The 15,294-nt window shown below is 49.9% G+C and overlaps 2 protein-coding genes and 1 pseudogene across 2 annotated transcripts; 2 read left to right on the top strand and 1 right to left on the bottom strand.

The window, feature by feature from the left end:
- Window positions 1-4,571: 4,571 nt before the first annotated feature.
- On the top strand, window positions 4,572-6,021 carry LOC120650116 (germin-like protein 3-6). The gene is made up of 2 exons (XM_039927137.1): window positions 4,572-5,349; window positions 5,884-6,021. The coding sequence occupies exon 1, from the start codon at window positions 4,644-4,646 to the stop codon at window positions 5,334-5,336; it is 693 nt and encodes a 230-aa protein (XP_039783071.1). The 5' UTR covers window positions 4,572-4,643; the 3' UTR covers window positions 5,337-5,349; window positions 5,884-6,021.
- Window positions 6,022-6,252: 231 nt separating this feature from the next.
- LOC120650115 lies at window positions 6,253-7,201 on the top strand (annotated as a pseudogene).
- A 5,081-nt stretch (window positions 7,202-12,282) lies between these two features.
- On the bottom strand, window positions 12,283-13,332 carry LOC120650114 (germin-like protein 3-5). Its single transcript, XM_039927136.1, has one exon. It carries the CDS (start codon window positions 13,243-13,245, stop codon window positions 12,559-12,561), a length of 687 nt encoding a protein of 228 aa, XP_039783070.1. The 5' UTR covers window positions 13,246-13,332; the 3' UTR covers window positions 12,283-12,558.
- Window positions 13,333-15,294: the final 1,962 nt, after the last annotated feature.

Here is a 15,294-nt window from a genome sequence, read left to right as displayed (position 1 = left end):
CCCTCTCTCTTAGAGATAGGTTTTATTTTTATGTTGCGCAACACTGCGGCTACAAGGGATGAGGTTGGACCTTGGTGCCCTGTAGTCGGGGAGAGTTACCCTATCCACAAGCCGGAAAGAAAGGTAAACGGTTGTTTGGGAACGACCCGACGGTGTTCCAAATGTGTGTGTTAGGTCTGCCTGGCCAGGTTAACAAATTCGATTCGAATCGTCCGCTTCTCACGGGTTGAGACTACTTGATCTCTTTGCCACACAGAGTAATAAGAGCAACATTATTATGATCAATCTTGATGTTTGCTTAAAGATCTACCATGGTTGAATAGTAGTTGCTTACATAGAATGGTTAATCAACTAGAATCTTGGAAGCTAAAATTTGAAAGTAAGGACCTACTCTTTATTGCTTTTTAGCAAAAGGAAAACCAGAGCCTCATAGAATCCTGCATAGTCTAGTTAGGTGGGCTACATATACCCGTTGACGGTTAAGTCTTGCTGAGTATTAGAATACTCAGCCTTGCTGTTGAAACCCTTTTCAGGTATGAGTTTTGAGGACTAGGTCGCTAGTTTATCTTGGCCCTGCCCTTTGCCTCCTGGCTGGTCCGTAGAGTGGGATCCGTCTTCGGCCGGCTTTGACCCTGATGAGTGATACCATGCTTGGGCTAGCTTGGTATACCTTTGCGATGTGTTGTAGCCGTCGTTTTCTCTTTCCGCTGCTTTTCAAACTCTGAACTTAAAGTTATGGTTTGTATAACTGTTTTACTAAGTTTGGTTTTGTAATAATGTCTTGAACTGGTTGTAATCACTACTGAGCTTGTGTTGTAAAACATGTGGTTGCAATATCTCTGGACTCGCCTTCGTGCGGTGTATGCTTGTTCGATCGGAGAACCGGTGGTTGTATCGGGACGTTACCCGACAGACCAAGAATTGTTCCATTTGAAGTGCGTTTGAGCCGGTGTTGCCTTTATGGTGATGGCCTGCACACTTGAGCCTAGATAATTCAGGTGGTTCTGCCACACCAACCCTTCTCCTCCCCGCCTCGAACTACAGAACTGCCCCACCTACATATAGTCAGTCGAGCTCAACGTGAGACCATCAAAATTAAACATATGCATCTCGTTTCTCCGCGACTACTTGACTCGCCCTAAGGGGTGGTGATGATGTTCTGTACTTTCGAAGTGAGGCAGTACTAGGCTTACCGGTTTCGACTATCTCCTACTCCCGACATGCGGTTAGTACAGTTCAAACATGATCAGCAGGGCCAACAATGGCTCGGTACTTAACCGACACAGGCGGAACTACACCTCTCCCGCCCGGTCTCAGATTCTATTCTTTCTTCCATTCCAAGACTTTCATTCCAAGGTCAGTAACTCCTATATGGAAACATAAAAATATCCTATATCTCGCGAGTAATTGGAAATTACTCGACTTTTACCAAACCCTATCTAGCATAGCATATCTATCGTCCTATACATACTAGTATAACTCAAGGAAACCTAGGGTTTATGCAACTAGGGTTTCAAACAACTGCTAAACGTAATGCACAAGTAATAAATACATATATAGGTGTCATAATTTAAATTAATAGGATGTGCACCGGGGCTTGCCTTCGGGCTGCTGCTCAGAGCTCGGGTCAGACGGGCCTTGGGCCGGGTTCTCACGCCTCTCCTCCTGGGCTTGCTCCGGCTGCTCCTGCGGTGCCGCAATCACCTCATATACGGCGCCCTCAGCTGCGGATGCTACACGAATGCATAGGAATGATTGAGTGCAACTCAAACTATATAATCACTATATCCGAAATGAATTGTCTTGCGGACTGTCCGCAACCACATGGCGGACCGTCCGCAGATCAACTTCGCAGACTCACCAGAACCAACTACCTCTCGGGACAATTTCTAGACTGACTGGCGGACTATCCGCGCCTCAGTAGCGGATTGTCCGCAACACACTTCTGCAATTCCCCCCAGAACCAATTACCTCTCTGGTCACATTTCAAATCTATATTGCGAACTGTCCACTCCCCATTAGCGGACCGTCCGCAGTTCAACTCTGCCAAACCAACAGAGACAACAACGTCTCTGGACAAAATTCCAGATTCTACGGCGGACTGTCCGCTCTCCATTAGCGGATCGTCCGTGAAAGGATCTTAAGATGCCTAGAGGGGGGGGTGAATAGGCAATCTGCAATTTAAAACACTTAACAAAAGGAGTCAGACACAGACTAGCCCGGATACTCCGGGTTTGGTGGTCCGGAGTATCCGGAGCTATATTCGGAGTCTCCGGGTTTTAACAACCTCAACCGAACCTGCAAGAATCTCTGTATGAAAAGTAGATCGAGCTAGAGAATGAGTACCAGGGGTTCCTTAAGGTTGATATCCAACAAATAAAGTTCACTAGAAACTCGTGAGTGAATAGATCGAGCTCAAACCCTAGAAAAGAAGTCTCACAAGCAAATGACAACGAAATTAAGTAAACTAAGACAAGGAGACAAGGATTTGTTTCCCGAAGTTCACACCCGAAGGTGCTACGTCTCCGTTGAGGAAGGATTCGAGAGACGGTGCTCAAGAACCCCTATGCTCCTCTCCCAAGGGCGAGATCACCTCTCAAGCCCAAGGTTACTTACTATGGATTCCTCGGTGAGGAATGGAGATTACAAACTTCTTGTGCAGCTCACAATCTTGGTTGAGCAATCACAAGCACGCCTAGCCGTCTAGGAGCACAAGGCTCCAAGAGTAACAAACTTGAATCCGCGGGCTTGACCAAAACCAAGCGCTCAAGAGATGGGAATGAGGCTCACTCGCTTGAATCCTTGCTCTTGCTTGCTTCTCACTCAAATCCCTCAAGGGAATCACTCAAGAATGGAGAAGGGAGAGTGAAGGAGCTCTTTTTGGCTTAGGTTTGAGTTCTGTTCGTCCAAAATGGCAAGAGTGGGGGCTGAAGGGGTATGGAGGGAGTATTTATAGTCTTCAGCCCAGAAATAGCCGTTGGGCGAAAGGGTACCCGGAGACTCCGGGTATATGCCCGGAGACTCCGGGCAACCCTGAGTTTTCAGCCCAGAAACAGCACCCGGACACTCCGGGCAATGGGGTCCGGAGTATCTGGCCCTATACCCGGAGTATCCGGGTAAGGCAGGGAAAAATCTTCGGTTTATGGCTCCTTTGAGTTGTTTTGTGGCTCACAAATGTTTGTATAGGTTCTCTTGAGCACAAGATCTAAATCAAAACCCTTGAACCAAATCCCTCTTGATAGTACGGCGTTCCTATACTCAAATTTCAAAATCAAAATCTAATTTCTTGAGTAAACTTGAACTTCGCTTTTTCATTTCCTTTTCGAGGGTCGTATATCGTCACTTGATTCACCTATACATGTTCACCACCTGCACACATGCTCAATTACACGATTAAACGCACATGTGTTTTGTCATTAACCACCAAAACCCACTTTAGGGGCCTAGATCACTTTCAGTCCGCAGTTCAACCCTTCTAAACCCACCAGAGACAACATCGTCTCTGGACAAATTTCAAGCTTCAACGGTGGACCGTCCGCTCCCCAATAGCAGACCGTCCGCAATTCAATTCTGCAACCCCACCAGAGACAACATCGTCTCTGGACAAATCTCGATCTCTATGGCGGACTGTCCGCTCTCCAATAGCGGACCGTCCGCAGTTCAGTTCTACGAAACCACCAGAGACAACATCGTCTCTGGACAACTTCTAACTTGACCTGCGGACTGTCCAGCCCTCCTAGGTGGACCGTCCGCAGTTTATATCTTTTGACACTGCGCGCCGCCACCAGTGAGGCCAGCGTGGCGCCGCGGCGTGCCGTTCCCGTTGACGGTGGCCCGACCGACGGTGAGGATGACACTACACCATCTACTAGACGAGGCGCGCACGGGCATGGGTGATGCACACGAAGACATCAAGCCTGACCTAGTCGACGACGTGCGGCCCGTGGCGGTCAAAACGACATCGTCGTGAACGTGCGTGGAAACAACAAGAACTTGGAGGAACGAGGGGAGCACGAGCACGAGTGGCTCACTTACAGTCGATTTGAGACATTGGACGGAAGAAATGGTGGCCCCACAATGGAGTTCCACGGCGAGGTCGAGTTTGGGCGAACTCGAACTGGCGGCCGGGATTCCCGGCGAGGTGGGGGTCGTGGCTATGGTTTGAGGGGTCGAGGAGGAAGCTAGGAAGGTGGTAGAGCTTTGGGTGCGGTGGATTTGAAATCCATGGAGAGGAGCTCGCGAAATCGGCCGGCGAACGGAAGGAGTTCACGCTCCGTTCATGGTGTCGGGAGGGAGAGGGAGAGTGAACCGAGGGAGAGAGAGTGAGAGAGTGGGCGTGGGTGGGTGAGGAGGATAGTGCGCGACTTCAATGCGGCGTACTGGGAGGCCGGGGATGAGCTCGACGGTCGGGACGTGACGGCGACCGACGAACCTCGGTCACGGAGCAGGTGAAACAGAGCATAGGTACGAACGCAGCAGTGTTCGGCGTAGGTACGAACGATAGTGCCATCATTCAGCATGTGCCCCTATATAAAGGGCACGATGGTTCCCTACTACCTCATCGATCAGCTCTCCACAACACACCAGACACCAGCTAATAGCTGCTTTCTCACTAGAGCCGCCCAAGTTTACTTTCACTAGCGATGGAGCACTTCAGCAAAGCCCTGACGGCACTGTCTGCCACGCTGCCACTGCTGCTGCTGCTGCTGGCTCCTCTCCTCGTCATGGCCGCCGACCCCGACCCTCTCCAGGACTTCTGCGTCGCCGACCTCAACGGCACGCCGTCGGTGAACGGCCACCCGTGCCTGCCGCCGTCGGCGGCGGGCGACGAGTTCCTCTTCTCGACCAGGATCGCCGCCGGGGGCGACCCGCTGGCGAACCCGAACGGCTCCAACGTGACGGAGCTCGACGTGTCCGAGTGGCCCGGCGTGAACACGCTCGGCGTGTCCATGAACCGCGTCGACTTCGCGCCCGGGGGCACCAACCCGCCGCACATCCACCCGCGCGCCACCGAGGTCGGGCTGGTCACCCGCGGCGAGCTCCTCGTGGGCATCATCGGCAGCCTCGACTCCGGAAACCGGTACTACTCCAAGGTGGTCCGCGCCGGCGAGACCTTCGTCATCCCGCGCGGCCTCATGCACTTCCAGTTCAACGTCGGCAGGGAGGCGGCCACCATGGTGGTGTCGTTCAACAGCCAGAACCCCGGCATCGTCTTCGTGCCGCTGACGCTGTTCGGGTCCTCGCCGCCGATCCCGACGCTGGTGCTCGTCAAGGCGCTCCGGGTGGACGCCGAGGTCGTCGATCTCCTCAAGTCCAAGTTCACCGGTGGGTACTGATGAAAGCCGGCTGGTCCCATCATGGCTTCGCGGATTTATATCCCTAGGAAATTGGAGCCCATAGGATCAACAACGTACAATTCAAATATTCAAATTGTACGTTAGCAAATGGCCTCGAGGTTCACTACCTATGTCGGGGAATCAAAATGTATTTGCTCATTTTTCATGTGTGATGTAACAAATGAAACTACATATATGTGTGATTTTTAATGTTTGATTATGTCTAAGAAACCAATGCGATGGAATCGAATATTTTCTTTTAAAAAATAAAATGTAGGAGTTTTGCCATTCATTGGTACTAGTTGATAAACAAAAGAGTGCACCTTGATTGGTACTAGTTTAATGTTTCAATCATTTCGACTCCATCTTTGGTTCCAGAGGAGAACTCCTCAACCACATTAAACTGGAGGAGCTGGACCTGCAACCACTACAGGATGTGCACCTTGATCATTGCTTCAGTGAAGATGAGATCTGGCAGGCTATCGCTGAGATGCCCACGGCAAGGCGCTGGGTCCGGATGAGTTCACGGGCCTCTTTTACAGAACGGCTGGTCCCATCATGCATTCGCGTAATTGGGGTGGGGCCCATCGGATCAACAACGTACAATTTGATATCACGGGCAGCTATAAATAATGTCGATGTCAGAAATTATGCTTCTGTTAAGAAGTCGTGATCGATAATAAGGACCATTGTTAGAACAGTACCCCTCCATTCTAAATTATTATAATCGTTTTAATTTTTTTAGATATATTAATTTTACTATGCATCTGGACATTATATATATCTAGATATATAATAAAAATTATGTACCTAGAAAAGTCAAAATGACTAATTATTTAGAACAAAGAGAGTATTAAGAAAAGTGGATTACACAAGAAGTACCTACAGGGGGAAAACCGACTAATAGTCTGGACCGCTTCTTCATGTACCGTGCCTACTAGGTCTTGGCAGGACTGACAAACTACATGAAGGCCCGAGCCATCGGCCCGTGCGTGCCGCTGCCAGCCGCTGGCACCGGCGCCACCGGCCGGATCACCTACGGCGCCAACCTGCTGAACCCGGAGGACGCCTGCATCAAGTGGCTGGACACCAAGCCCCCTGGCTCCGTGGCCTACGTCTCCTTCGGCAGCTTCGCGTCCCTCGGCGCCGCCCAGACGGAGGAGCTCGCCCGCGGCCTCCTCGCCGCCGGCACGCCGTTCCTCTGGGTGGTGAGGGCCACCGAGGAGCACGAGCTCCCGCGCCGCCTCCTGGACGAGCCCGCGGCGTCGGGTGCCGCGATGATCGTGCGCTGGTGCCCGCAGCTGGACGTGCTGGCGCACCCGGCCGTGGGCTGCTTCGTCACCCACTGCGGCTGGAACTCGACGCTGGAGGCGCTCAGCTTCGGCGTGCCGATGGTGGCGCTGGGGATCTGGTCCGACCAGCCGACCAACGCGCGGTGCGTCGAGGCCGCCTGGGGCGCCGGCGCGCGCGCGCCGCCGCGGCGCGGGGACGACGGTGTTCCCGCGCGGGGAGGTGGAGCGGTGCGTGCGCGCTGTCATGGGCGCGGGCGGGGCCGCCGCGCGCGAGGCGGCGGGGAAGTGGAGTGTCAGGGCGCGCACGGCGGTGGCGCCCGGCGGCAGCTCCGACCGGAGCCTGGACGAGTTCGTGGAGTTCGTGCGCGCCGGCGCCGCGGAGAAGTGGAAGGCGCTGGTTCTGGAGGGAAGCGAGGGTGCAGGCTCTGAGATGTGATTGCGCGATGCGTGTCTGCTTTGCTGCTTTGGTTTATGACTAGCCGGTCGGCGGCCATAACAAATAATTTGCTTGAGACTTGTTTGTGGTTTGTTTATAAAGCCGATTTTATTTCCGAGTACTGCTCTGGATTATTACTATTCTGCACTCTTTTGTTTATCTTTTTCGCAACTGTGTCTGGGCACGTTTTTCATTAAGAGGAAGGAAGAAAAGTTACGTTACAGAAGGCTGGGTCCGGAGAAGTGGAACCAGCCCGAAACTCAGGACCCGATTACTCGGTAATAAAAGCGCGACCTGAAAAAACACCAGTAGTTACTAAAGCCAACCCTGCATGGGACCACGCTACGACCTCATCGCACACACTCAGCACAACCTCATCTACCATTCTAACCCGATGATCAAAAGTTCTGTCATTTCTTTCTTTCCACAGTAGCCAAGATATTAAGATAACCAAAGAGTCGAAGCCGCGTCTGTCGACCTTGGGAAGCTCCTTTCGTGCCTCAGACCACCAGGAAGCAAGGCTGTATGTGTGTGTGTTGGGCATGACTCTCTCCCACCCAACCTTGCGTAGAACTTTGAACCAAACTTCACGGGAGAACGGGCAGTTAGTTAGAAGATGATCAATTGTTTCTGGCAGCTGAGCACAATGCACACAAGGGTCATCGTCCTGCCAGGCATGCTTTTTTCGTTGCACGGCCGTCCAACATCGGTCATGGAGCACAAGCCAGATGAAGAATTTGCACTTGGCTGGAGCGCGGGCTTTACGGAGCAATTTTGCACCTTCGATTGGGTGCTGCCCAATGAAGAAAGCCAAGTACGCTGACGAATTTTGTCTGACGTCCATTTCCAACAAATCCTATCCGGTTGGTTCTCTGTTAATTGAATCGAACGTGTCCGATCCCAAATTTGCAGGTAGTCCAGAAGCACCTGCACCGTGAGAGCCCCGGAAATGTCCCTGATCCATTGGTCCCCTAACAGTGCTTGAGCCACCGTTCTTTGTCCCTTGATTCGGGCGCCGACTGCGTTGCAAAGGGATGGCGCGAGATCAAGCATGGATTGGCCCTGTAACCATCGATTAGTCCAGAATAGAGCCTTGCACCCATCGCCCAGCTCAACATAGATGGAGGATTGGAACATGGCCTCTACTAGAGGCTCCTTCTCCATGGGGAGCTGATGCCACGACCTTGAATCATCCGTTCGTTTCATCCAGAGCCATCTCATTCGTAAAGCATAGCCGAACCGCTGTAAATCAAGAATTCCCAACCCACCAAGGTCGGGTGGTCTGCACACACGCGGCCAAGCTAGCAAGCAATGACCCCCTTTTGCAGATTGAGCCCCTTTCCAGAGGAAACTTCTCCTGTAATTGTCGATGTGCTTGGTCACCCAAGGAGAAAGATTGACCGCAAGGGCTGTGTGAGTAGGGATGGCTGATAGTGTACTCTTGATTAATGTAGCTCTACTAGCCTTGTTTAGAAGTCCGGCCTTCTTCCAGGTCGTTAACCTGTTCGTGACCTTGTCAATCAAAGGCTGAAGATCATTCTTGGACAGCTGCCTCAACCCAAGTGGTATGCCTAAATAGCGGATGGGGAAGGGGTCGATTTTGCCTGGGAACTGACTGATGAGTATTACCGTTGCCTCCAGATCGCACTGTATAGGGGATATCATGCATTTTGACATGTTTGTCTTTAACCCCGAGGCTCCAGCAAAGATCTCTAGAATTGTTGTTGTGATCAACAAATCCTACTGCACCGGTGATAGGAAGACGACGACATCATCGGCGTACATGAAAGTTCTTTCCTTGATCTTGGGATGCAGAACCCGTAGGAGTCCCTTATTGTCGGCCAACTTGAGTAAAGCGTTCAGTCCTTCCATAACAATCACAAATAATAGTGGCGACAATGGATCCCCTTGACGTAAGCCCCTGGCGTGACAGATCCTCCACCCTGGCGACCCATTTAGAATTACTTTGGTGCTTGCCGAGGACAGCATGAGGGAGATCCAGTCAATGCACCGTCTAGAGAAGCCAAGGTACTGCAGCAGGCTAAGGAGAAAGCGCCAATTCACCATGTCAAAAAGCCTTAGAAATGTCCACCTTGATGAGAGCACTCGGAATCATGGCACGATGCAGTAATTTTGCAGTCAAATGAACTGCCTTATAATTCTCATGAATTAGCCTTGACCGAATAAATGCACTCGGTTATGCTTGACGAGGCCATGCATGTGTGGGGTGAGGAGACATGCCAGCACCTTGGTGAAAAGTTTAGCGAAACTGTGTATCAAGCTAATTGGCCTGTAGTCACCAACAACACACGCATCTTGTTTCTTGCGGAGTAAAACCATGAAGGCCTGATTAACCAAATGGAAACTGCGACCATCAAGAGACCAAATGGCTTGAAAGGCCCCAACGATGCCCCCCTTGATAATCGGCCAAGTCGTTCTGTAAAAGAGGCCCGTGAACTCATCCGGACCCGGCGCCTTGTCCGTGGGCATCTCAGCGATGGCCTGCCAGATCTCATCTTCACTGAAGCAATGATCAAGGTGCACATCCTGTAGTGGTTGCAGATCCAGCTCCTCCAGTTTAATGTGGTTGAGGAGTTCTCCTCTGGAACCAAAGATGGAGTCGAAATGATTGAAACATTAAACTAGTAATCCCTCCGTACCCAAAAAACCTGATGTTTAGGACAGCGACACGGTCTCCAAAACACAACTTTGACTTCTTATTCCTCTAAAAATATTTATCAAAAAGTGATATATGTATACTTTCATAAAAGTATTTTTCAAGACAAATCTATTCATATAATTTTTACATTTTGAAACTCCAACAACTTGAGAGTTATTCATGATTTATATTCTCAAGGTTTGACTCAAACTTTGTCCTAAACGTCAGGTTTTTTGGGTATGGAGGGAGTACCAATCAAGGTGCGCTCTTTTGTTTATCAACTAGTACCAATGAATGGCAAAACTCCTACATTTTATTTTTTAAAAGAAAATATTCGATTCCATCGCATTGGTTTCTTAGACATAATCAAACATTAAAAATCACACATATATGTAGTTTCATTTGTTACATCACACATGAAAAATGAGCAAATACATTTTGATTCCCCGACATAGGTAGTGAACCTCGAGGCCATTTGCTAACGTACAATTTGAATATTTGAATATCAAATATTCAAATTGTACGTTGTTGATCCGATGGGCTCCAATTTCCTAGGTATATAAATCCGCGAAGCCATGATGGGACCAGCCGGTTTTCATCAGTACCCACCGGTGAACTTGGACTTGAGGAGATCGACGACCTCGGCGTCCACCCGGAGCGCCTTGACGAGCACCGGCGTCGGGATCGGCGGCGAGGACCCGAACAGCGTCAGCGGCACGAAGACGGTGCCGGGGTTCTGGCTGTTGAAGGACACCACCATGTTATGAATTCTAGTACATGAGTTGTGTATTCGATATGGAATGAATGGAGAATTGAGACCGGACGGGAATGATAAGGATATGTAGGTATGGCAGCAAGACAGGGTTTCTGGGTGTCTTAGCCCCGTCTGTGTCGATTAAGGACCGTACCATTTGTTGGCCCTGGTGATCATGTTGAATTGTACTAACCGCATGCCGGAAGTAGGAGGTAGTCGAAACCGGTAAGCTGAGTACTGTCTTGCTTCGAAAGTACAGGAACCCGCACCCAATTCCTAGGGTAGTCGAGTGGCCGCGGAGAAAGGGGTTGCATATGTTTACTTTTGGTGGTCTCACGTAGGGCTCGGCTGACTATATGTCGTTGGGCTGGTTCCTGTAGTTCGAGGCGGGGAGAGGAAAGGTTGGTGCGTGGGGTCCGACGGGACTTTTGCGTGCCGTGTTCGTTAGATCCACGTTAGATCCACCTTGCAAGGTTAAATCGGATCGATTCGCCGTCAGTCGCTCTCGGATATGAGCATCTTGATCAACTGCGTCACATCGTAGTAATAAGATATGAAACATGGATTATATTATATATGTTGATGTCTACTTTAAATTGTGATTAATATTCTACCATGTTTACTATAGCTAGTTTATGCAAATGATAGATTATGGTTAATTTATATAGAATCTAGGGCTAAAATGATGAAAGTAAGGAATTACTCTAGTCGCTTTTTCTGCAAAATAATCACCAACCAGATGTCTTGTATGTCTAGATATGTGGGCTAAGTTATACCCATTGGTCGGGTAAGTCTTGCTGAGTATTAGTTGCTCAGGGTTTGTTGTTTACCCTATTTCAGGTATAGGAGCTAGTTAGGGTTCACATCGGTGGGCTCGATGTGGCGCCTTATTTTCACGTCTCGGTAGTTCTCGACTTATTTAGTTTGTTTTATTTATTCTCTAGTAAAAATGCTCTGTAAGTTAGATTCTCTTCCGCTGCTAACTTTTCTTTTGTAAATTTTAAATTTAAAGTTGTTTTGTAAAAATCTTAATATCATTTACTATTTTTGTAAGATTCTATTATGCTAGTATCGTCTGCGCTCGGCGTCGTGTGAGACTACTGGTGTGTTTCGATCGGCCTGTTGGTTGAAAACAGTCTGTCAAATTATATTTAGTTAAGCTAATGCGAAAGATGATGGCGGTTATATTTAATTAAACATTTTAACACGACGGGTCTGTCACATGTCCGACCTGCCGACCAACGCGCGGTGCGTCGAGGCTGCCTGGGGCGCCGCCGCGCGGGGGCGACGGTGTTCCCGCGCGGGGAGGTGGAGCGCTGCGTGCGCGCATGGGCGCGGGCGGGGCCGCCGCGAGCGAGGCGGCGGGGAAGTAGAGGGACAGGGCGCGCGCGGCGGTGGCGCCCGGCGGCAGCTCCGACCGGAGCCTGGACGAGTTCGTGGAGTTCGTGCGCGCCGGCGCCGGCGCCGCGGAGAAGTGGAAGGCGCTGGTTCTGGAGGGAAGCGAGGGTGCAGGCTCTGAGATGTGATGGCGCGATGCGATCGATGCGTGTCCAAACTGATTGGTGCTTTGCCTGCTTTGGTTTATGACTAGCCTGTCGGCGGCGGCCATAACAAATAATTTGCTGGAGACTTGTTTGTGGTTTGTTTATATAAAAATCGATTTTATTTCCGAGTACTGCTCTGGATTATTACTATTCTGCATTCTTTTGTTTATCAACTAGTACCGTACCAATGAATGGCAGAACTCCTACATTTTATTTTTTAAAAGAAAAATATTCGATTCCATCGCATTGGTTTCTTAGACGTAATCAAACATTAAAAATCACACATATATGTAGTTCCATTTGTTACATTACACATGAAAAATGAGCAAATACATTTTGATTCCCTGACTTAGGTAGTGAACCTCGAGGCCATTTGCTAACTTATTCCTTATTATCGATCACGACTTCTTAACAGAAGCATAATTTCTGACATCGACATTATTTATAGCTGCCCGTGATATCAAATTGTACGTTGTTGATCCGATGGGCCCCACCCCAATTACGCGGATGCATGATGGGACCAGCAGCCGGCTCTCATCAGTACCCACCGGTGAACTTGGACTTGAGGAGCTCGACGACCCCGGCGTCCACCCGGAGCGCCTTGACGAGCACCGGCGTCGGGATCGGCGGCGAGGACCCGAACAGCGTCAGCGGCACGAAGATGATGCCGGGGTTCTGGCTGTTGAACGACACCACCATGGTGGCCGCCTCCTTGCCGACGTTGAACTGGAAGTGCATGAGCCCGCGCGGGATGACGAAGGTCTCGCCGGCGCGGACCACCTTGGAGTAGTACCGGTTCCCGGAGTCGAGGCCGCCGATGATGCCCACGAGGAGCTCGCCGCGGGTCACCATCCCGACCTCGGTGGCGCGCGGGTGGATGTGCGGCGGGTTGGTGCCGCCCGGCGCGAAGTCGACGCGGTTCATGGACACGCCGAGCGTGTTCACGCCGGGCCACTCGGACACGTCGAGCTCCGTCACGTTGGAGCCGTTCGGGTTCGCCAGCGGGTCGCCCCCCGTGGCGATCCTGGTCGAGAAGAGGAACTCGTCGCCTGCCGCCGAGGGCGGCAGGCACGGGTGGCCGTTCACCGACGGCGAGCCGTTGAGGTCGGCGACGCAGAAGTCCTGGAGAGGGTCGGGGTCGGCGGCCATGACCAGGAGAGGAGCCAGCAGCAGCAGCGGCAGTGTGACGGACAGTGCCGTTAGGGCTTTGCTGAAGTGCTCCATCGCTAGTGAAAGTGAACTAGGGCGGCTCTAGTGAGAAAGCAGCTAGCTGGTGGTGACTGCCTGACTGGTGTGCTGTGGAGAGCTGATGAGGTTGCAGGGAAACCGCATGGTGCCGTTTATATAGGGGCTCACGCTGAAAGATGGCACTATCGTTCGTACCTATACGCCGAACACTGCTGCATTCTTGACCACCATTTAGAACAAGCTACCTGGACACATCCATTTTTTCAGCGACAAAATCTCCATGTGACAAAAAAAGACAAAAATATTCTGCCGCCGTGCTGCTGTTGTTGGTCAGGTCCATACCGGCTGCTAAGGGCAGGTACAGTAATCGGCGAAACGCCGAACGCGTCAGCTGCCTCACCGAGCTGGAGGAGAGAGAGCGCCGAGCTTGTCGCCGCTCCCGTCGCCGAGCGCTTTTACTGTCCACATACTGTTTATATCACTGTTCATCGCACTGTTCCACTGTTCATTCACTGTTCACCCGCGCATAGACAGTGTATGAGCCCATCCGCTTGTCGATTTTATTGGCCATGCTCTAAGGAACGGAGAATAATTGTTCTGCATGCAGACACAGAGAGAGAACTCATCTGGAGTACTGCAATTGGCCACGCACCTTTGTGTTCTTGTTCCAATTTCAGATCCTTGCCGGCTACGACAGGTCGACAGCTTCGGGTTGATCCAGAAATCACTATCCATGCTAATACAACGGCCAGGGGCGAAGCCACAGTGACTTTGCCTGGGTGCACGTGCACCATGGTGAAAAATAATTTTCTAGTAGTAGTTAACTTAATTTTTTACCATGTAAATTATATAATTTTGTTCTATGTAATGGAGAGTGCACCAAGATTATTTCAATCCTAGCTTCGCCCCTGATAATGGCCACAAAACATTTTTGCTACCAGGACGAGATCAAATTTCAGAATGGCAGTCCACCTTTCTCACCGTGAGTCAAGTTAGCTTCAACATTTGTAGGTGGCGGCTAAGGTTTTGTTGGTGGGTCAAGGAGACAAGCAGGAGAGGCACACTGGATAGACAATTCTGATTTATTTATTTAGTAGCTTGCATTGGCGTCTCTCTCCCTTCGGTCAAATGGAAATGAGCAAATCCAAACAAGTAGCCTTGAAGAATTTTGTTTCTGTAAAAGCTATTTGGTATCCACTGCCATCTATTCAATTCAAACATAGACAATGGGTGAAAAGTTAAAAACTTTTGGATACACAAACAAACAAGTGCCAAGAAATTAGCATTGATCTTGCAATTTTTTTCTTGTAAAATAACATTCTTGAATTCAATCAGCTTTTACCAAGATCCAAATTTTTGGCAATGCATTCAATGGACAAAAGTTACACATTGCCTGCCATTGCAAACTCAAAGCTCAAGGATGGAAAAACCGTTCCAGGCTTCCAGAAAGAACTGGGAACCCAACCCAAGACAAGATTACAGGAAAATATGCAAGCGCTGTTCCCCACAAGAAAATGTATACAGCCAGTAGCGTTTTGCATCTCTATGATTTTATCAGCTGGTTCACAATGCATCGGGCATTTTTTTGATAATTCGTTCATCATCACATTTTGTTATTTATGTCCTTCTGTACACGCTTTGGTAATTCTGGCTTAACAGCAACAGCAGACTCTGCATTTCACTATGTTTTGCATCTGTATATAAATGAAGGGGCATTACGTGGTCAACATTTTCTTGAGAAATCACATGGAGTGTGTTTGGATAACTGACAAGGACCTGATGAAAAGACAAATGGAGTAAAGCTCTGAACATCTTTCACCTACGCATCAGAACCAACAAAGTCGTCGCTCTTGAGAAGCTGTACCAGATGAAGGAAAATACATTATTGAAATTGCAGCTTCAGCCTCACAACTACCGCAAAGGTGAAGTCATTGTATGAACATCTGTGGCTTTTCATCAGGATTCAGGAGTGATTTCCATGCGATGCTTGTCTGGTCGAAGGTTTAGAAATTGCAATGCAGAACTTGGGAGTTGTTTTCCGTTTCTCAATTTGCTCTGACCAATGAAACAAAGGCTTTTGCAACG

The sequence above is a fragment of the Panicum virgatum genome, chromosome 9K, assembly GCF_016808335.1.
Source record: "Panicum virgatum strain AP13 chromosome 9K, P.virgatum_v5, whole genome shotgun sequence".
In the NCBI taxonomy this organism is placed as follows: domain Eukaryota; kingdom Viridiplantae; phylum Streptophyta; class Magnoliopsida; order Poales; family Poaceae; genus Panicum; species Panicum virgatum.
The sequence above is the reverse complement of the archived record's forward strand: the minus strand, read 5'-3'. Positions and strand labels throughout refer to the sequence as shown.

Bases quoted from the DNA above. Each gene is read 5' to 3' on its own strand.
- LOC120650116 (XM_039927137.1), top strand. From the start codon at position 4,644: ATGGAGCACTTCAGCAAAGCCCTGACGGCACTGTCTGCCACGCTGCCA.
- LOC120650114 (XM_039927136.1), bottom strand. From the start codon at position 13,245: ATGGAGCACTTCAGCAAAGCCCTAACGGCACTGTCCGTCACACTGCCG.